The sequence below is a fragment of the Rhipicephalus sanguineus genome, chromosome 1, assembly GCF_013339695.2.
Source record: "Rhipicephalus sanguineus isolate Rsan-2018 chromosome 1, BIME_Rsan_1.4, whole genome shotgun sequence".
NCBI classification, from domain to species: domain Eukaryota; kingdom Metazoa; phylum Arthropoda; class Arachnida; order Ixodida; family Ixodidae; genus Rhipicephalus; species Rhipicephalus sanguineus.
Window position 1 is genome coordinate 186,124,348 of NC_051176.1, and position 22,571 is coordinate 186,146,918.

Sequence of the window (22,571 nt, forward strand, 5' to 3'; positions counted from 1 at the left end):
CGTATTATTACTAATACTAATAACGAGAAAGTGGCTCCACTTCTCTCGTTTGTAAGCAACAGCTAGCTATATTATCTGTTTACCTCTTAAATATCGTTAAAGCGACAGCTTTGTTTAGCCACTCCAGTCACTTTGAAACGTATGCGTCTCTCGCTCTATAGGCTGAGAGAGTTAAAGGGTATATGGGGCGGAAGAGAAGGAGACCCCAGGAGGAAAGGGGAGGAGATGGCGAGGACACTCTCGATTATGTCAGCTTGACATAGGAGGAGCGACAATAGGATGTCGTTCGCCCAACGCAGATCCGCTTCAATACGCCATTGTCAGTACGTAGTACATCATGAGTGCACCGAATCGAGTTTTGAAAAGTCGTACTTTGCGTAGAGCCATGATGTCATCTCCAACGCGTGAACACGGAGTGAATGTGATATGCTTCAGATCACTTTTAAACTCTATCAATGCACCTTTCGTCTTGAAGTAACCAGAAATGCACGTAAGGCTTAGCGTATCGGCGAATGTGCCCCGATATAAGGTTTGCGTGCATCACGGAGGGCCAAGAACATAAGCAGCTGCAGTGCCACAGAAGGAAGTGTCGCTCATTTTGACGGCCGATGGTTTCAGGTACATGTTTTCAGGAGCTAATTAACACCTGAACTTGGTGCAGGAAAGCGAACATTATAAGTTATGATCCTGAGCTTGCCGTAGCTGAACAGTGAGCATTAGTTTGACCACCTGGGGTTCTCAGACAACAATTGAAGCACAATGTGCGGACTTTCTTTTTACTTTTTTCGTCCTGATTGCAATGCCGCCACCAGAAATATAACCCGTGATAGCTCTGAGTAGCGTAACGTTGCGGTCACTGAGCAATCGCGGTGGATCAAGAAAAGGCGTCTTGTGGCCAAGGGTAAACACACTCACCTTCACAGCAATCTCATGGGTTCCAGCGTCCTTCAAATCGCAACTGTGTCACCCGACGATCATAATAATTGCGAAACCACGACGCGGTTTTTGACCCGCACTGGACGTTAAACGTAAGGCTAAGACAGATAGCAAACCGAGGTCCACATTATGTAACGACTCTTCGCTTTTCACTTACATTTGTTCGTGCTAATCCACGGCTTTGCTGTTGCCGATACCGCCCACCGAGCACGCCCAAGTGAATCTAATGAAACTGAAGATAAAATATTTTCTAATACGGCCTTTGGGCGTGTATATATATATATATATATATATATATATATATATATATATATATATATATACACGCGCACACTTGAGAGCTATACTTCTAAGAGAAAGTGCCAGCCAATAATTCGATTATCTTCGGGCCCAAGAGCTTTCTTTAATTGTCTGCAACTCGGGTTCTCTCAGCCTTCGACGACAAGCCTCGTAGCATCTGCGATGGACAATCGCGGGCGGTGCAGTTATGTACGAGGCTTTTTTAATCACACCTCCCTCTTTCTCTGCCTCTTCCTTTACCCCTTACCCCGGTGAGGAGTAGCACGCTAGAGACACGCTCTCCCAGCCTACCTTTCCTACTTTCTATTCATTACGTATCTTTTCCTCCTCTTCGTAAATACTGTTTGCCACTGGTGGCCCTTTATCATTAAACCATTATTGGATAACATCTGCTCTTATGAGCGCTTCAGGCGCAAGGGCTGACTTGTCTTATTTTTGTGAACACGGGTCCAGCACTCTTGCGATTAAGGGCCCGGGGCGCCGAGCTGGCAAGTATTTTCGGTCGGCCGCGCGCTCTCTAATAGTATGCCCACTTTCACGATTATTCTGTGCCTTTTGTCAAAACCTGCCCGTTTACCCGGTGTCTTCCTGATAAGTATACAGAGCTAGGGGCTGATTCACGAAGTTTTTCGGTCGTATTTTTTATCATTGGCAGATTGTTCTTGCAAATCACATATCCTTGTTGTGATTGGACGGCGCCTGCGTTTACGTACCATTCTAATGTAGGACTTGCCTTATCAAAGCTGACTGAGAGTTCTGCCGTAAATACTCCAAGAGCTGCCTGAGCTGAGGGGCGTGAAAAATGTGCTTGCGGTCCTTTTCTTTTCTGGAAAATATACTAGCCATAAACATAGAAGATTGCTACAGCACGTTCGGTGAAAACACGTTAAATGAAGCAAGGCACGCTGCATGCACGAGCTGTATCTATCGGATGCAAAAGCAAGTTCGCGTTCTCGAAGCCGCTATGGCACCAACGTAGGGGCTGCTGCAAGGTTGTCTGATATGATATACACCCGCGGTACTACGATAAAAAAAAAATGCGGTGCCTGAACGTCCTGCTGGTTTAGCCACTCGCATGTCACAATATCTCTGCGAGTGCAATTCGCTTCTGCGGCTTTGGAAGCGCCTGGCAGGACCAATATTTATAGACTGTTGCTTCACCATCCAGTGCGGTTAAAAATTCGAAGCACGTTATTAGGGGGCGGGAAGGGGGTGTATTCTCACGCGCTGGTCGCCTTCTATAGTTTTGACGCTGTGCTTGGTTTAGAACAGATTTCGCGATAACCCAGAAACGAGCTGTGTCCCAACCAGTCTGCCAGCGCGTACAAACACAGACCTGAGTTTTCTTCGACACAATGCACAAAGCGAGCAACGGATGGGCGCGTGTGCCATTGAACAATGCGCCTCCGCGTATACGCAGCCTCCAGTCTGGTGGATCCCTTGTGTTTTGATTCGGAGGGACTGCCGGACGAGATGAATGCGTGCTCGACCCGCTTCCGCGAGCGGAGGCCTTATACGGAGTCAGCGAATCGTGACATTTGATCCGCGCTGAGGCCGCGACAAAGCTGCGCCCCACTTTGCTGCGCTGAATATATGCAGCCGCCCTGTCTACTACTCACCGTGAACTTGGGTGCCATCTTCCGAGTTATTCCTTTGTTCTTTGAGCGCCCCGCTTTTGCAGGAAGTGCGACCTTCTTACCTTTCTTTTAGCGAATTAACCAGGGCGCGCATACGCTTCTTCTTCCAGGCGTTTACATTTGTGATTATCGTGTCTTTTTTTGTCTATTTTGTTGTTGTCGCATTCGTAAAAAAAAATCGGGGAGGGAGGGAGGGAAGCGGTGCTACTCGCTCGCATTAGGATCGCTATATTTTCAAGTTCCCTCATTGACGGTTTACATATAACTGAACTAGTTAGTGCTGCAGGAACTGAGCCTAATGGAATGGAAACAACTTTATTGAAAGTCCGGCGATGTTTAATAACCCGGGATCAGGTCTCCCATGAGGGGACTTCAAGGCCTTGCCTCAACGCCGCCTCGCGGGCCCGCTGGACTGCCCATTCTTGTGTCTTGAAATTGGAACTGAGCCTATCGTTCGATCAACTAATGTGGCAGAGACACTTTAATGAGGCGATAAAAAAGAAGTGACTCCAGGAAATGTGTAAGTATATCTTGATGCGAAATAATTCTGCAGTTATATTTTGCTGTTGCCCCTAATACTATGCACAATGTCGCAATTCTACATCAAGTCCTCCGAAGGTAAGAGAGAAAGAGAAATGCATAACCGTCTTGCGCTGCCATTTGTGACGGAAAAGAAAGGCGTTCGCATATGTTTCCGTTTGACAATTAAAGATCCTGGCGCAAGAGCAAAACGTCAGAGAACATAACATCAGAGAAAAAAAATATGCATATGGCGCAGCATGCGGGCCCTAACCTGCGTAACCTCTTTGCTCCGTCCCTCAGCTCCCATGAGCTCCTCAATGCGAGCGCCCTGTCAGTGCGAGCTGTTCGCGCCGCTGCTGGACGCGGCGGCGGCAGCACATGCCGGCGCCTATCTGCATCTGCCATTATGGAAAATGACTGGTTAGTGCGGACTGTTCGGATTGCGGGGCAGCCGAGCCGGAAACGGGCCGGTCTTCTTCGTATGCGCTGCTCCCCCTCGTGCTCTCTCCTCCTTTACTGGTCCTCATCCGCGTCGTCTCGCTGAAGGCTCGATCCGGCAACCCAGCGCCGCAGCACACAACAGCGCCAGCGAAGTCATTTTTGGCTGCTTTCATGTTTCGTCTTTCATTTTTCCATCCTTTAACGTTAACTTCGCCCGCCCACCATAGCTTGATCCACGTGTCGAGAGCTTCTAAGCTCCGCTCAACTGACTCAGAAATTTTCTTGGTCAACACTTTTTTAACATGTCTGTCGGCCTCGTAACTACGGAGACGTACCAAAATTTATTGAGCGCACAAAGATTCGCCAGCTGCATCGCCCTTTACGCTGGTCGCTTTACAATATGCACCGGACGGAGTGCGGCTTGACGCAGGGTTTGTTTGCACATTATTTCTGTGGCGTCACAGAAATCGGATGTAGTGGTCCCAAACAGCTGACGCATGTGCCTCTTGGCTTGTTACAGTAGCCGCAAGCCACACAATGACCGCGTCTCGCAGAAAGCTAGCCGCACCCTGCATAAACTATATTTTACCCCTTTCAGTCAAGCGCTTCTCCACATTACAGATGGGATAACAAGCTCCGCGCAGTACCGCTATTATTGACCTCCGGAATTATGACTCGCACTCACTGGGTGATTAACTGTCGCTTGTGTTGGAACGCGTAGCGCCGTTCAGCATTCTGACTGCCTTTTCTGTTATCACCTGGTTTAAAGCTATCTACAAGGCGAATCTCGGACTGTATATTTACGTGAGAGGGTTTTGCTTCGCAAGGAATGTTTTCTATTGGTCGCCACCTACACTGTTAAACAATGTACTTAATAAGAACTTGTTGTTGGGCGTGTTGGTGAGTACTTAACATCGTGGTTTAGCGCTAAAGAAAGACAGACACATCCTGTCCTGTCTCTCACATGTGTCTGTCTTTCTTTAGCGCTAAACCACGATGTTAAACAATGATTGGCTAACATCGGCTCCTACGAATGTTGGAAACGTAAGCACTTTTCTGTCTTGTTTTTGTCAACACCGGTCGAGCATGACTTCGACTACTGCGCCGAACCACAAATCAGTGGTAGTACCACGTGACCCCATTCCCAATTTTTGAGACGTGCGCCGATAACTTGTAAATTTCGCCGCTTTCTGAATTCGCCGGAATAAGTGATATTTCTGCTTTGCAACGTTCATGGAATAATTCCGGCGTACATGATTACGGATTTGTCGGATCTCAAAGAGCCGAAAAGTAAGACAATTTTTTTTTTTGTCAGTTCTCCTTTAAGGTCACTACTGCGGCATACTGTCCCAAAGACGGCAATGCATGCATGCATGCGCGGTAGTGCCGCCATAATGTCGCAGGATCTGATCGCCCTGACGGCCCACTGTATGCTGTTACAAAGCGAGTTGTTTGCGGGGAGCATCAGCTGGCTCCTTTTCAAGGCGGAGGAAGCAGGCTGGTTTCTCAGAGTTTTCTCGCCGAAGCGTGAGCGGCGTATAGACAGATTCATAAAGACCCGTGCTTGAGTGAGAGGCCAACGTTACCCTTTCCCGTGCGCCCAACTGCACGCGGCGGTGCTCTCTGTTATTTTCGCTTTTGTACATAGGTCTAAAGCTGGCGACAAGGAACCTGGCCGGAAATCTTAAATATGTATGTGTCATTGCCGTAATGGCTAGAAGTATGGACATACCAATAGCGTGCCTCTTGGCGAAACGCCACATGGCAGACGAGGCAGGCCGGTAGAGAGGGTCGGGCATGGAACGAAAATGCGTCGGCGGGCATTGTCGAGGTCACATTTTATGAAACGAATGGCAGATCTTCTGAAGGAATGTAAAATACACTTTAGCAAAGCCTAAAGAAACCAACAGACAGTTAAGCCGAAGAAGGTATAGGGAACTTATTTGGAGACTTTAACGACAGTGTAGTCATTATGGTATAAATGTAAATAAATTAAGTGGACGAAAAAAAAAAAAACAACTAAACAGCTTGCCGCTTGTAGGGGGCGAGCCTACAGCCTTTGGATAACGCGTCTGACGATCTCCCAATTGAGCTACGGCGGCGGTCGTCCTCCCGTCCACTTTATCGGGTGTTCATGTGCATGCAAACCTGGGAGTGTTAGCCAGCACCGCTCGTAGCCATGGCAGCGAATGAGAGCACTTCTGAGCACCCCTTAGCAAAGTATAATTTCCGATCGAATTATGCTCGCAATAAATGAAGTTTTACCTTCCTTGTACATGCATACCGCGGCCACGCGGAGACGTTCAATCTTTTATAGCACCGTCTTTATCTGAATGCGCCTCTAGGAATTCGTGACATCAGCGAACGCTTTTTTCGCACATTGAGACGTTGCATTAAGTGGCACTGAATTGTCACGCATGGTTTATCGTTCGAGGTTGCATTATCGGGGTGTTGTTCAGAAAGGAACTTCGCGCATGAGCGCATTTCTGAACGTTTACTCGCGAAATAACAATGCGACAGAGAGAGAGAGAGAAAAAAGAAAAGGGGGGGGGGGACACGCCATGCTATCCCGCAAAGCTCCGGAGCATTCCTGAGCGCTGTAGGAGTATCCCGGTAGATGCGGGCCATCATGCACGCTGTGCTGCGAGCGGTCGCACTTTCGTATACGAGCTAATGGCGTGTGCCGCGACTACGAAGAGCGAGCATAAAACAGGATCCGCTGCTCACATAGGACAAACGAAAAAAAAGGTAATCAAAAGAAAATAAACGGGAGGGAAGGGAGAAAAAAAAAAAGATCGCGCATAAGGCTCGCCAAGTGCACGCGCCTGCGACAGACGAAGGACGGAGAAAGAAGATAATAGGCGGCCCTCTTCGTCCAGTCCGGGCCGTCCCCTGAGCTAAAGCGTGCAATTTCCTCGAGAGGACGCAGATGGGAGCGCCAAGCGGGGCTTCTCGATGGCTGCGGGAGACAGGCACCGTCCCCCGACAGACGCACCTTTAATCACCGAGCTCCCTTTGACGCGCTGGCAGAAGACGCTGTAGGCGTTCCTTGCTCTCCTTGGCATTCGTGGATATACGAATAGTAACGATGGCACCTTTCACCGAAAAATAAACACTGCACATAGGTACGTGAACTAGACAAATGAAAAGTTGCAAGATATTACGTCTACGTTGAGTCTGATAACTACTACCCCTGTTCTTTTTTTTTTTCGTGTTTTATTTAGCACAGAACTACGTGAGCTGCGCCTGTAAACTTAAGATGCCTTTCCTATATTCACAGGCATTCTGGCACTGTTGTAGAAATCGGAGGAAGACACGATAAATATACCAGCACATCACAACTGCACGCACACGTCGTTTCTTGCCACTGGTTAAAGGCGCCGCATATTTATCTTAGGTATTAGCGACTGTCATTGTCGTTGAAGTTCATTAACTTACTTCTAAAATCGTTTGTAAAACACGAATAGTATCCTAAGATTCAGGTAAGGTATGCGAAAGACGTAAGGTTATTCATACACTAAAGACCGGCTACAATTAAAGTTTCGCTTGCCTTGCTTCTGAAGGAAACTTTCTACTTTGATTTATTGAACCGCTTGAAATATCAATGCATATAAGTTAGGGAATTACTACCGTAGTGCCTAGGTGTGATGCTCAGCTCTATAAGGTGTTATATCTACAAGGAGTTAACGCACGCGATTGTGTGTGCCGTTGGAGCGCTTTGGTATCTGATACCGCCACGAGGTATGCAAGGATGATATTGCAAATTCTAAATAAAAGGCGTTCTTCGGACTCTTATCAATAAAACAGGAATAAAATATAACGCACGCCGGTACTGTCGGCGTTTTTTCTTAACATCAGTAAAAATCATGGACGTACATACATAAACAACGATGTCGCTCTCGGAAAAAGTGCATAAAGGAGAAAGATCGAGATATTCAATCCTGTGCGAGGACGTCTGTATAGCCGGCGTAAATGTGCTAGATGACGAAGGGGGTTTCACACGTTAAAACGCACGTGGCCGGTTGCGTATGAACATAGTTCAGACAGCTCTGTATGCTCACTAAGAACGTGAAGAGGATAGTACCACTGCTTAAATAAGGTACTAAGGTACGGCACTGGAACCCGATAAGTAACCGTAAGCGAACACAATTACGCGGGGGTATGACGAATTACTAACTCAATGCACCGTCGAAACAGATATCTGTGTGCGACCAAATTGCAGGTTAAATTCGACTTGTTAACAAGGGGGACCCTGCGAAGCACACTTTGTTGGAACGACATGATTCTGGCGGCGAACGTACTTTGCGGAACACAAGCGCCTACAGAACGTGGCCGGAGTGCTCGCTTGTTTGTTTCTGTTGAGCCTGGGCGCGGAGGTGTTTCGTTGCCTTGCGCAACGCGAAAGGCGGATACTGTGTGGCCCCTTCGGTAGGTGCCTCTAGGAGTTGCTTCCTTTCATCCGGGACCGCAGGCAGGTTCGGTCGCGTGCCGTGCACACGGCACGTGCCGCGTAAGCCCGCCGTCCTCTCCCCCCTGGCCTCCCAGGCGCAGACGGCGGCCGCCCACGATCCGGCCGCCGCGACACCTACACTCGAAGGCACAACAGGCGCGCATCAAGGCGTCCCGGGGCTGGCGAGCGCTCCAGATCGCATCCCGGGTCGTACGGCCGCTTTATCTTGGCCCGTTATGGCAGTTCATTACGGGCGGCCCGTAGGCGGAGCTGGGAGGGGCATTCCGGATGTGAGAGCCTCCATGCTTTCCCTGGGCGCGGCGCCCCTTGGACGACGCCACAATGGCGGCGTGCGCCGTCGGGCCAGCGCGCACCCGGACTGCCACGCGTCGTCACGGGAGGGGGCTGGCGCTCTCTGCCGCGGCCCTGCGCGCGGGGCCTAATTACAGGGCCCGGCGAGCGCCCTTGCGGGCCCCGCAGTGTCCCTGGCGGGGAGCGCAAACGGCCTCCTCGAGTTGGGGACACTGTCCTGTCGTCCAAGGTGTCAATGATGGCGGTTGCCGCGCCTCGCGCGATGAAGGCTTCGAGGCCTGTCCGGCCATGGGAGGATGCTCTCGGTCGTGGCCGCCAGCGTGGGCAAACAATGCAGCCTTGGCCAAGTCGTGTCCGCCAAAGTATTCTCGAAAATGCGAGGGTGCCGAAAGACCAATGCGTCGCTCACGCTCCCACCAGCTTTCCTCTTTCGGAAGCGTGCCAGCAGTGCATCGTGCGCCAGACGAAAGCGAAAGCGTCCGGCGTGAACGGCGGGCACTTGGTGACGCCCGTCGGACGAAAATCGCTCATTTTGGCTCCCAGAACGCGTTTCTGTTTGTGCACAGGTCCGCTTTTAGTTTCTTTTGAAAGGCAGCGGGGAGATCGTGATCTATTGTGCCGGATTTAAGGCGGACTTCATGACAAAATCGTGCTTCTAGCAGCTCCGGCAGTGGCACTGAAATTTCTTATCAGGGCGCAGATATCTGCTATCTGTGCTGCGAGGCATTAGTGTGCTAACAGCGGTGCGTTTAGCGTATTTCAGCACGCATGGAAACGAAGAAATTGTTGTTCTACTACGATTCCTGTTAAATTTCGTAGTGTCACAACGGACAAGTTGGGTGGCAAAGAAGCCCATTCAAGCCACTGTAGCATCTTAAGGTACGGCTTAATTCACTCTGTGTTCATGAATCGCTGATGTATGTCCCAGTGCCCGCAGCCTATTTCGTTCTAGAATGTGTCCGTTTGATTTGCGCTGACGTGCTAAAGATCTTCAGTGGGGATTGCGTCAGCAACATTCGAGAGGGCGCACGTGACGTACGTTGCTGACCACACGTACGCGCAAAGTAAAGCTTTAGTGTTATGCATACGCTATTGCTGGTAGAAATTACCTTGACTACTCAAGAAACATTGTCGCAATGCACGGCTAGTCTGTGTCGGCTGGTGGTTTATGACTACAATCTAACTCGACTATATCGAACTCGGGTAAATTTAATTATCCGTTATATCGAACTACAATCGATCACAACGACGCTTTAACGTGAATACAGAGGAAAATCTACGGCTACATCAAAAAAAAAAAAAAAAGGCCGGAACACTTCATATATCGGGCAGCGGGAAACGCCCTAAGAAGTTGGCTTTCCCTCCCAAACTTTTGGTTTTTCCTCACGAAAGAGGACATTCTCGCATGCATTTGGGAGACGAAGCCGTGTGGTAAGGAGGGCGCCGCGAGGAGCTAGTAGAAACTACCGATTGTCATCGCGTGCCTTCATGATTCCTCGTCGTTGCGCCGTCTTTCGGGGTCGACGTTCGCTTTTCCGCTCGTTTGATAACGCGATAGATGCCGTACAACGGAAGAACCTGCTATTCTCCGCAAGGCTGGCGATAATCTGTACAGTCGAACTTGGGGAAAAGAAGCCTTACGTCGCCGCTGTGTGCAGCATCTCAAGAGGCACGCTCACGGAGATGCTGGAAAACGAGGCCGACCTTAAGGCCAATGCAGACTAGACGCTTCCGGCGTCTGACGAGTACGCACAGCTTCCTAGGAAGATCTTACATTGATATTTTACATTGATACCGTATTGGTATTTACATTGATACCGTATTTTCTCGCGTATAACCCGCCCCTGCGTATTGCCGTGAAGGCGCCTTCCTTACATAATCATGAGGCAGTGCCACGAAGCCAACTTTCGCACCGATATTCGCATCGCTAGTACAATAACTTCCAGTAAAGCTGCTATGGGGGCTAGTTGGCGCGAATACATGGCTTGTTCGCGCTGCCAGGAACTGGACGACTTGACACGGTAACCCGGCCGCGCACTGCGCTGCGTGCAAGTGCAAGCCATCTTTTTCGGGCACAGAAGTGTTGAAGCGAGCAGCCGACCAAACAGGAAGAGAAATAATAGAGGCTTGTTTTATTCACACAAGTGAAAGTTGCGTTAGCGCACCTTTTATTATCATATCTCAAAAAGAAATAGATTTCTTGAAACCAGGTATGATAACTTAGACATGATGCCTTGCACGTGGTTGACATGGGCGGTGACGTTTTCACTTTGCACAATGTGTGTTTTTTCGTTTGTCTTACTTTCTTTTCTTTTCCTGGATCATACATAAGGAAGTGTGTGGCACGAAAATAAACAGTTGTTAGTACGCGTGTGTGTGTCTTTTTCCGTGTCAAGTCGTCCAGTGCCTGGCAGCGCGACAAGCCATGTACAATAACCTCATTAAAAGTTCATATCGAATTATTCGACATATCGAAAGAATTCCCGTTTTTTGTGTGTGAGTTCGATATATGCGGGTTAGACTGTATCTCCTTTTATGGGCAATAATTGTTTTTTTGCTTTAATATATGGAGCATTTAAGCAGTAACACCGTGTGTTCAAATTTGAATAATAACGTGATGACAAGGTTATTTATCCTGTATTAGTAAACAATAATCGCTGATTGGTGCTGCTGATCCACACTTTCAGTTAAGCATAGGTTTTGCCAATTCCTGCCTTATAGGTTAAAAAAAAGGGGGGGGGGGGGGATGGTGCTAGGATGGTGCCTTGTACACTTACAATTTATAGTATGAAAATTACAATCTTCTTTTTTTTTATTCCAGGCCGGCTCTGATTACTACCTCTTTATCACAGCCTACGATGGTCATCAAACGGTAAGTGAAGCTTTTGATTACTCATTCGACACTAGAAATTGCATTAAACTAAACGAATATAAATTGAAGCGTCGGAAGTGCTCTTTGATGCGTCAAGAAAACTACAATCTGCGTTGAACAAGTTCTCACTATTCGCATTGCGGCTTTGGCTAATTTGAAAAATTGAAGTAGACCACAGTAATGTCGCGTGCTAGTGTCGTATTAATGTGCACGCATGTATGGTACCACAATTCCCACATTCCCTCTAAAACAAAAAGCGCGGACAGTGCAAAAAAAAAAAAGAACATGTCAAGTGCGTTTAAGTTTTGTTTGTTAAGAAAGGAAACGGCTTGACTTGCAAGTTGTAATTGTGAAAGTATAGCTTGTGGAATGAAATAGAAAAATGGGACTACACTTTTCTTTCATTAAATCCCCCACTAGTCTTTAAGTATTTTGAACTATTTCCTCGAGCAGATTTATCAGCGAACCTCAGGAGTAAATACGCATGTGTACGAAGAGTTGCGCACCAGCGTGCTCCTTCATTATTGACAGTTTCATTCCTTGATGCGGTAACAGATAAAGCTCGATAATATTCTACTTCTGGTGCTGAGTCTGAGTTCTCGGGTTTTACGAGCCAAAACCATTATATTGTATAACTACGAGGCACGCCGTATGGGGGACTCCGGATTAACCATCTGGCGCTCTTTAATGTGCACCTGAATCTAAACATACAGGTGTTTTTCCCCTTGGGTCCCTCTAAATGCGGCCGCCGTGGCGTGAGACCTCTAAAGGAACGAGACCTCACTAGTGCCTTCAGTGGTCTCTTTCATGGCACTGTCGATATTCCCTTTGGTTTGGAGTCTAAAGCCGCAGTGTCTCATACCGAAATGTCGTCGTATTTGGCGTACATATACTAGTAGAGCCAGGATGCTGGTCGAAGAAAAGTGTAATGGAGATTCTCTCGAGTCTGCGCGTGTCTTCACTTCTTGCCCCTGACGCCATGCGCAGGCCAAGATCGAGGTGTACGTCAAGGTGGTGAAGCCCAGCAGCGGGCTCGACGGGAGTGACCTGCTTGAGCCTCCACCGCGGCCCTTTCCGGGAGGGGGCCCAGGTGGGTCCCCCTCCGGCCACTTTGCCCCTCCCGCCCCTCCGCCCTCGCTGGGCCCCGGCAGGAAGCGTCCCTCCAAGGAGCCCCCGCCGCCTCAGCCTCCCAGACCTCCGGCCGGACCCACCGGCACGGGCCAGGTGCGCTGCCACCGTTTTTTTTTCTTTATTCTTCGCGAACACGCCACTTGTGGCGCCATGTCCAAGCGTTCAGCTTCTGCTTTACACTATGTTTAGCCAAATAATTCGAGAAAACTGTCAGTGAAGCTACAAAAGTGCTGAAAGGAAGAAACTTGTTCGGACTTGGATTACAGGTCGAAGCCGTGGACTTCGCATTCACGTTGTTCTGACGTAGGTGCAAGTGACGTGCTTTGCCCGAACCGAGACTATGTGCTCTGTGTTTCAAATCACACTTGAATGCATCCAATACCGGCTAACTTTGCATTCAGACTTCTGGCTCGTGTTAACTAAAGCAGCTGCGTACGGCGTCTCCTGCTGCAGGAACACAGTACTGCTTTCACGTGAGCTTTCACTATGCATCCCGTTAAATGACCCTAGCGAGATATACAGAGCTAGTCTACTAATAAAATTGTTGTGAAGAGCGTTGGCAACATGTAGACATGATGGGGGTTACAGGTACGACCAGACGCGGGAGTGGAGGATCCAGCAGACACAGAGGAGAAAGGGGGCCCTCATGGCGGCTCACAGGGAACTTCGGGCGGCATCGACATGACCTCAACGGTGCTGCCCATTGTGGCTGTAGTGGGCTTTGCACCACTCGTGGCCCTCTTCTTCTGGCTCATGCATCGCCGGTGCCACAGGGATGATAAACTGAAGCCCGTAAGTCAGGGCGCGCTCAGCATTGCGCAAAATATTGTCAGCAATTTCTCAGTGTTCTATAGGAATTCCCCGAAGTATAGTTAGGCTTAAATCTTCATCAAGGATGACGAGATGGGAAGAGTAAAATTGATCGTTCACCTGAGTGGGGCACTAAAGTGCTTAGGCCCATCTACAGCCAACGTTACACCGATTCATTGTCATTGAACTCCTCACTTCTGACACGTCGCTCTCAGGCCATCATTCGCCATAGAAAAACACATATCATCATCATTGATCAAATTGATGCTTGCTCTTTAAAAAAAATGAGTTGGAATCTGTCGGTCTACCTATTATGACAGCAGGGTCTTTGACTACGAGTGATTGATAAGTTTAGATAAATATGAGCACCGCAGCTGAGCGCCGTATGTTCTTCATGCGGCGTCCCCATTAGATGCTCGACTATGAACGCTTGTCCAGTGGGTTGTTGCCATATATGCATAGAGGGTAAAGAAAAAGACTTTGCCCTTATCACGTTCTCTTTAGCTTTTCTTGAGTGTTTAAACTAGGTGTTTCGCTGATACATACAAAAAAAAATATTTTTTGCTCTTTCACATTGTATCTTCCTTCAGAAAAAGTCCAGCGACAGGCTGGATAGCAACTTTTCGCACAACTTCGACCTTTCCCCTGCTACACTGTACAATCCCAGAGCTCGGAGGGCTCTCTCTAACAGATATGAACCGGACTTCTTGAGCTCCGTAAGTATATTCTTCTTCTTTTTTGGCGAATTTTCGACCACAAAACTAAAAAAAAAGAAAGAAAGACAGACCTTGACAAAGTGATGCGAACCTGCAGAGATCAGCAATTGGTGTCGTTGGCAATATTAACTGCGAAAGGACGAATCGTTTAGAGGAAAGGGCTGCGCTGCTTGATTTGAGGATTGAATAATTACTTGTAGTATAGGGCAAAACCTACGTGCTGGACAAAGCTTCTGACGACGCCTCGCAGAGAATCAAACGTACCAATACGAACGGTGAGTAGTACAGTTCAACTGTGTGCAGGAGATGGTTTTGTTGCGGCTTTTTAGGGGCGAAGCTCCTTAAGACGGCACCCGTTCGTCCCTCGTAGTCGTAGTCGTAGTAGTCGTAGTGCGTAACCAGTCTTACGCTTTGACCTCCAAGGTGGTGCCGGTGGGAGATTTTTCCTGTGCGTTGTTGAACAATAAAAAATTCGCAGCGTGCGCGTTAACTGAAAGCCGAATTCTTCTGTCTCTCATTCCCCATTAGCAGCCATTGGCATGTTCCAGTAGGAAACGTTAGTAGAAGTAGAAGTGTAAGTGTTAGCTAAAAGCCGACTTCTTCTGTCTCTCATTCCCATTAGCAGCCATTGTTTACCTCCAAGGTAGTGCCTGGTGAGATTTCTCCTGTGCGTGATTAAACAATAAAAATTTTGTTCAAAACGCCGTTGATCGATGAAATAAACCAACGAAAGACGCCAGATGTTTTGTAAAAACAAAACGAAAGAACGCCAGACGTTTCTAAAGCAAAACGAAAAGACGCCAGCTGCTTAACGAAAGATGCCAGATGTTTTCTAAAGCAATGGTTTTCTAAACAATGAAAATTCACAGCGTACATGTAAAATTAAAGTGAGCTGCAAGTCGGCATAACTCATCGAACCTTTAGTATAAACGCGCCCGACCTCACGTCGGTGATGATGTACTGGGCAGAATTCACGGAAGATTCACGGTTTACCGATGAACCTCCGCAGCTTCGCCCACTCATCATGATTCACTCCGTGGATATGCTGTGATTTTTTTCAGAAACGTTGACAGGAAGCGTGAAGTGTCTCAGAATGATCCTTAGATTGTTCTTCTTTTCTTTAATCAACCCAAGTGATTAAAATTGCGCACCAGTGATTTAGATTCTCTCGCTGTTTTTGACAGGAGGCTAGCACTGGACACAATTAAAAAAAAAACTATACTCCGTGAACAAATACCTTGGAGATTTGGACGCTTTGGTTACGCGTGTAATTATCGCTGATGCGGGAAGTTTCTGGGATATGTTTATAAAACTTCTTTTTGTTGTTGTTGTAAACCGATCTATTCTTGTACATCGTTCTCTCTCATCACAGGTCTTGACCTTAGTATATGACAACATCGTTCTTTTACGCGTTGAACAAATATTAAAAGTGCGAATACTGAACGAAATCAGTACGGATATTTATTTAATCAGTATATCGCCTTACCGTGCATTCGCGATATCTATCTCTCCGACTTTGTTTCTGCGTAATGCGCCAGATGTTGCACACAATGCATATTAACTTGATTATTGCTGAAAATTTTCTCTAGCGTGACAAGCTCAACATTGTTAGCCCTGCTTCATTATTGAGAAGTTAACAGAAAAAAAACAACCTGTCGCTTTATTTCAGTCTTTTCTTTGAGTTCCTTGGGTTGCGATTTTTTATTTATTTTTTATTTCAAACGCTATCACCTTAAGCTGTGTGGCGGAAAGGTAAAACCTAGTCCGCATTTGTCATGTTGACATGAGTTGGTATAATTGATAGAGACATTATTTCTCATTTGTCATGCAATTTCTCCAACTTTTTTTTTTTTTTGAAATCACTGTTCATTTTTCTTTGCAGTTGTCAGAGCACAGTAAATGGGAATTTCCGAGGCACCATCTGCGGTTTATTGGAATCCTAGGCGAGGGCTGCTTCGGTCAAGTCTGGAAATGTGAAGCCATGAACATCACTGGATCTGAGGAGCCAGTCATCGTTGCGGTGAAGACGCTAAAAGGCAATTGTCATTCCCTTTTCACGGTGCCTTTTGTTTCAGTCCTTCGTAACGTTTGGTGTTCGTACTACGGCAAAAACCTTTTAATACGCGATAGCAGGTGAAACCGTGAAGATACAATGACGCAACCTCGTTACTCGTTACTAGCCGCGCACTGCGGGAGTTTCACGCGTTTTTCCAGGGTTTTTTCTGGAACACATCAGGAACGCCAAGAAGAAAAAGGAAGATCCAGACACAAAAAAGGAAAGTGTACAGCTGAAGTTGATCGCCGCAGTGGGTGAACAGAGAAGGCCTGTGGCCATCGTTTCGAAAAGGACACGTGCTTTCGCCCTGACAGAAATAAGACCCCTTGTCGAAACGTTGACTCAGTGCCCAGGCTTCCCTTCACCGCTCACTGTTGATCTGTCCAAGTCTCCGTGTTTACATGATTAGATCTGCCTTGTTTGGGTAAAGGAAACATATTCTAGAGTATGAACAGTTTCGGGGTAATCTCAGGCAAGCAATAAATTGTGGGCGCAGGCACACTATACAGTATATTTCTGTCGCGCGCGTTTTTTTTCTTCCAGAATGACTATATAGCATTTCCTTGTACCTATGTGTTTGCAGAAAACGCCACCGAAAAGGAAAAGAAGGAGCTTCTCAGTGAACTTGGTGTGATGAAACTGATCAACCCTCATCCCAACGTTGTGACCTTGCTAGGAAGCTGCACTGACCGAGGTAAATATGCCCCATAGCTTTCCGAGAAATTACTTCACGAGGCCTGCCGCAGTGACTAAACACCGTTTGCCTGCTGAGCGCCGTCGGAGTTCAGTTTTAGGCCGCATTCTTAGGTGCTATAATGCAACAACACCATGATGAAGCCCCATTACAATGATGGGCGCGTGGCAAAATTTAATCCGCTCTCTTTCACAGCTGTGCATTTCGTAGCTCAGCTACTGCTTAACGGCCAAGAATTTCATATATTTACTATATTTGACATTGAATTTGTTCCGATGTTCTCAGACATTCTCTGCCCAGGAGTATTCAAGGTCCCCACATATTTACTGCGGTGACGCTTGTTCAGTGTATACGGCTGCTCCCATTTCCGACGCTATACTTGATAAGACTGGCAATATTGGCCACGTTGCTTTTCAGCTTACTTTGACTTTCATGTTCTCTAATGAACAGAGGAAAATAAAAGATAAATGTCCCCAGCACTTCTATCAGATCACTGTCGCTGTCAGTTGGCCGAATGTCAGAAATAAACGTGTTCCTGCGGAGCCTCGCACCCTGCGAGGTATTTTTTAAAAACACGTATGCCTAGATGGCGTTAATGAGACACAGGATTTTATCCAAGGTTATGTGTGGGGTACGTGTGCATAAATCCCGGATGAGACAAACGGACGCTGTCCTGCGCATGCAGCAAATCCAAACGACGTGTAAACGAATTTATATGCAAATCGCGCTGTTGGAAAACTGTATTGTTATTTCTTGTACCCAAAGAAAAGGAAAAGGTACTCTGTTCTAATTTAGCAATTCCGCTGTTCCAGACCCCTTATTTGTCATCATGGAGTTTGTACCTTTCGGCAAACTGCAAACGTACCTTCGTGAGAGCAGAGTAGAAAGGTCGTATGGAAATCTGCACGGAAGTAGTAAGCACCTGACATCACGAGATCTGACATCTTTTGCGTACCAAGTGGCCAAGGGCATGGAATACCTTTCATCCAAAGGGGTAAGCATGCCGCGTAAAAGTGTTCAGCTGTATACTGCTCGATAAATCTGATCACTTGGACACGCCAGTGAGCGACGCACAATACCTTTCTTTTTTTAGAAGTTTAGATGGGATTTTTATATTGACAACATCGCCGTTGAGGCATATAACAAATAACGTATTTGCTTCTTAACTTATCCGGATGCCTCATCTCAGAAAATTTCAGCCTCTAACGTATGAAACCATAACTAACAGTTATTATTCTTGTTTTCAATTTGTCCTGTAAGTCAAAATTTCGGTGGGATCACCCCCAAAAACAATTTGATTTAATAAATTCTATAATGATTTCACGACGCTCATACACAGAGTTGTGCCTTGTGGAGACTTTGTGGAATACAAGAAAATCCTCAAGTTCACCTAATAGAGGTTTCTAATTTGCTTACGTATATAGACATTAAAAGAAGCTTTAGTGCAGACATAACGTTATGTGCTTGAATCATATGACAATGTTATTTATTTTCGCTTTGCCCTCGCAGTATCTTTGCCTTTCAGTGAGATTATTTTTGCTTTCTTTATTTAGATTATACACAGAGATCTGGCTGCGAGAAATATCCTTGTCGGAGAAAACAAAACATGCAAAGTTGCAGATTTTGGATTTGCTAGAGACGTCATCACCAGCCATGTTTACGAAAGGAAATCGGAGGTAAGAGCGCTTTCTCTGTGTAGGAATAATTAGCGGGACTCTAAGGCACTCGCTCACTAGTGAATCACAACATGTGTGATTCACCGGCCGTATTATTAACGCGATAGCGTTAAAGAGCTCGTTTCGCTGGTATTCCGGTGTTGGCGTCGGTGTTGTTGGTTGTGAGCGAAAAATCAGCGTTGTCTGTGAAGAAAATTCGTGATAGATGCAAATAAATAAATAATACAAAAGTTACGTTCATGTGGGAATCGAAGGCCTGCTGCGTGGCAAGCAGGTGTTCTACCACAGAGCCACGCCACTGCTTGGAAATGCTTCAGAAAAAAAAAAAAACTCTATACGAATGTCATGTAATGCGAGGAGTCTCCTTAAAGGCTCATTCACACCTACGACTAGCACAGGTCGCGCGAGCATTTGCGACTGGCGATCAAAAAGCGACTCTAGACAACCAATGTTCACACCTGCGTGCTATCTATACGCGTCGTCACACAGAATTCACGTCTGCTCGCATCGCCATTGCCCCGTAAAATAAGCTGACGTCCTCTTCCTGCACATTTGATTGGTTCAGAGGCTTGCGACCGCAGTCGCGCGACTGAAAAATCGAGCAGCGAGCGGCTGAGCCAAAGCAATCGCGTGGCGACCAATGCGGTCATCTGTGACCGTTTGCGACCAGTCGCTTCGCGACAAACTTGGTCGCGCGACCGATGCTAGCCGCAGCTGCAGGTGTGAACGAGCCCTTAACGCATGTAATGTTGCGTGGCAGAAGCGTAGAATCGCGCCAGGAGTCAAGACATGTGTATTGCACAACGAGTGAGGGGTTTAAAGGCCCACCCATTACAAAGCGCTCAGACATGTTGAATCATCATCAGCAGCAAAAACATTAACAAAGCGAGCAGCTACGTAGGTTCACGTGTTGCGTTACGGACGCGTAGTGGGCACTTCGTTGATTCGCAAAAGGAAAAGTTATGACGTAGTGGGCACTTCGCAACTATACTTGCAGCAGGCATTCTATAGGATAGTTTGAAAATGGCCAATGTACACGCGCACAGACGTTTCTTTCCTTGCGGCATGACTGAGGGGCTCACCGAGAAGTGAAGCCAGGCACGCGCGATTGAGGAGGCGGTGCCAACAGGGCCCGATTACGCTATCGCGTTCTATTCTTGAAGGCGAAGCTCAAGCGTCCTCCTACATTTTTCTGTCATTTCAATATGCATGGCAGTTTTTTTCTACAATAGAACACTTGTGCCGTTACAGGGGCGCTTGCCGATTCGGTGGATGGCACCGGAATCGCTTTATGACAATATCTTCACGACGAAGACTGACGTTTGGTCTTTCGGAATACTCATGTGGGAGATTGTCACACTCGGTAAGAAAACGTTATTTACTGCATTCCCTCTGTCATGTGATACGAACGTTTTGTAGACGCTGTGTGCTAAATGAGTTCTGCGCCTTGCCTTTTCTTTTCAAGGCTCTACACCATACCCTGGACTGGCCGCTGCCGAGGTGATGCGACGCGTCCGCGACGGCTACCGCCTTGAGAAGCCTGAGCACTGCAAGCGAGAAATGTACAACATAATGTACTATTGCTGGGACCCGGATCCCAACGAGCGACCTTCGTTCAGCGAACTTACTTGCCTCCTTGACAAGCTCCTTGTCAGTGAGAATGACTACATTGAACTGGACCGCTTCCCTGACCACTCGTACTACAACATCACGAACCTCTCCGGTGAAAAGCTTTAATTGCGTCATTGGAAGCCGACGGGATGGCACACTGGTCGTCCGAGGACGTGCGCCGTTGGCGAAGCGGACAGAGAGGGAAGACGCAGGTGATAGCAATGGTGGCGAAAATCGGCGTTCGCCCTGGTGTCCTTCCGATTACGTTCCCCGTGTTCATCACGCGGTTAAGCGCATGTTGATGTTTGGACTGTGGTATCTGCATTGTCATGCCGGCGGGCGGCAGCTTCACTCACGAGAAGACACGGCTCAGTGCTTCCAGCCAGAACACTTGTATAATGCGTGTGGTATTTTATTTTTGTGCGTCCGGAATGGCCGATTGCTTGCAAGAATGTGTCAGTGGCGTCAACTGAGAAGTGCGCTGTGAAATCGAGAACTTTGGTGTGCTACGATGGCCAGCTTGATCATCCGTAGAACTGTACCACTAGAGTGCTCTGGGATGATACTCCGGTGTGGGTCTGGTACGGTGCGAATGTCCTGGATAGACCGCCAAAGAACTCTGTGCAGAGACAATACAAAACACGAGCCACCGCGGAGCTATGTGGCTCGTAGTAACTTGTGGCGTTGACAGGGACCAGCCTGAAATTACGAGCCATATGTGTGCATGAGGGTTATGCATGCCCTTGCTCATCACTCATCTCAGGGGATGCACTGCTGCGCTTGCCGTGCCTTGGGGGTCATAAAGAATGCGCTTTTCAGGTACCGGTAGCCTTCAATGAAAGCTTAAGAGGCTTGCGTTCCGTTTGTTGTTCAGGCACGAGGCGCAAATTCTCGTTGCTTTTGTTGGATATGCCTGGGACTTGAAGCAGCTGCAGTGCACTTGTATTTTAATGTATCATAAGAGAAAGTTATTTTTATTTTGTTTATGTAAGCACGTTCTCCGCTTGCATCTTAGGTGTCTTATCTCAGCGACACTGTTCTATAAAAAAATTAAAAAATAAAGCCCGCTGTTAAGGCAAGTGAGTTCTTCGCGCGAGCGTGGCAATTGAGTTGAGATCGAGCCAGCGGCCATTTCAGCCTCGCAAGGAAAGCAGAGTTCATGGTTACGAGTAGGTCATGATTGCAACAGCTCGACAACACAGCACAAGAGATCTGTTTCGGGCTATTCCAGTCATGAATCAGTACAACTCGCTAGGTTATGAATGAGGAGAACGAGTTTCAGAATATGCGCAAAGCGGATACAGGATAGCGTAACTGCGCGTACAAATATTATACACTCCGCCTTTCACTGCCTCAATCCTCCTGTGGGAGGTCACTCTCACCTGCGACGATCCCTGTCCAGAACTTGAGAGGAACGTAAGATTTTGTCCAAATTTGAAATTAGCTTCACGAAAAAACTACTTCTAGAACATTCCTGATTCCTGAATTAGCTGCTCATATTGCTTTACAAACATGCTGTGATTAGCTGAAACACGCACACAGGTACAGAAACGCATTAATGCGCAGAATATAGTATATTTACATAAACGCACAAACATTCGTAATTTCGCACGGTAAAAATTCACTTTCTGGGTCTTCTTTTCTCCTTCTTAAAAATATCCAGACAGTTTTACAACAACCTACCTTTTAAGAACTAAAAATAGAAAAAAAAAGAAGCCCAAGTGTAGAATAAACGCTTCACTTACATGCACGCGTGAAAGCAAGCTAGTTTGGCAGAGAAAAAAATATACCTTTATTCGAGGGCACTGAATAAACGGGTTCGTTGTTTCGCTTAGTGTTTGTTTGTGTTCAGAGAAATAAATAAAAATATGAGTTTAGCTCTTAAGACAGCACTGAAACAAAAGCAAACACTGAATTTTCACATATTTATGAGAGGTGCGAAATATGGACTGCATGCTGAAATGACTTCATTTCATCTTTTGTACAGTAGTAACGAGATTATATGCTCTTACATATGTGCTTTACTGATATTGCAGTGATGTGTTGAATGTATTACAAAAATAATTAATTATTTGTCAACACAAATCGCAAATAAATTACTATGTACAAGAAATCGATTCATTTTTATGCTGGCTGTGCCTCTTAAGGGTATTATTTCTTGCAGCGAGCAGGATCTAAGCTATGTTGTTACAAGATTATCGCCCAATTTCTTCCTTAACAGGTGACAACGGAAATGCCCCGCGGGAGGCTCTCCCATTTCGAGCTATACATGAAGTGAACTGTGAGAACCACGGCTTACAAGAACTGTGCCGACTCTGTACTACACCATGTACACTACATGTGTGCATTCTTCTGATGTCCGCTTGTCCTTGCCAGTCCAGGAGGGAATAGGGACGTCCAGTCCCGT

At 47.0% G+C, this 22,571-nt stretch overlaps 1 protein-coding gene across 1 annotated transcript in view; it reads left to right on the forward strand.

Annotated features, from left to right (window-relative positions):
- The window catches only part of LOC119403696 (tyrosine kinase receptor Cad96Ca), a 101,177-nt gene extending 78,900 nt beyond the window's left edge, over window positions 1-22,277 (forward strand). The window contains exons 4-13 of the mRNA XM_037670594.2: window positions 11,420-11,470; window positions 12,458-12,694; window positions 13,190-13,393; window positions 14,002-14,127; window positions 16,010-16,163; window positions 16,767-16,877; window positions 17,690-17,871; window positions 18,431-18,553; window positions 19,805-19,916; window positions 20,019-22,277. Coding sequence (XP_037526522.1) covers window positions 11,420-11,470; window positions 12,458-12,694; window positions 13,190-13,393; window positions 14,002-14,127; window positions 16,010-16,163; window positions 16,767-16,877; window positions 17,690-17,871; window positions 18,431-18,553; window positions 19,805-19,916; window positions 20,019-20,290 — 1,572 coding nt within the window. The 3' untranslated portion in view covers window positions 20,291-22,277. The remainder of the gene's footprint in view (window positions 1-11,419; window positions 11,471-12,457; window positions 12,695-13,189; window positions 13,394-14,001; window positions 14,128-16,009; window positions 16,164-16,766; window positions 16,878-17,689; window positions 17,872-18,430; window positions 18,554-19,804; window positions 19,917-20,018) is intronic.
- Window positions 22,278-22,571: the final 294 nt, after the last annotated feature.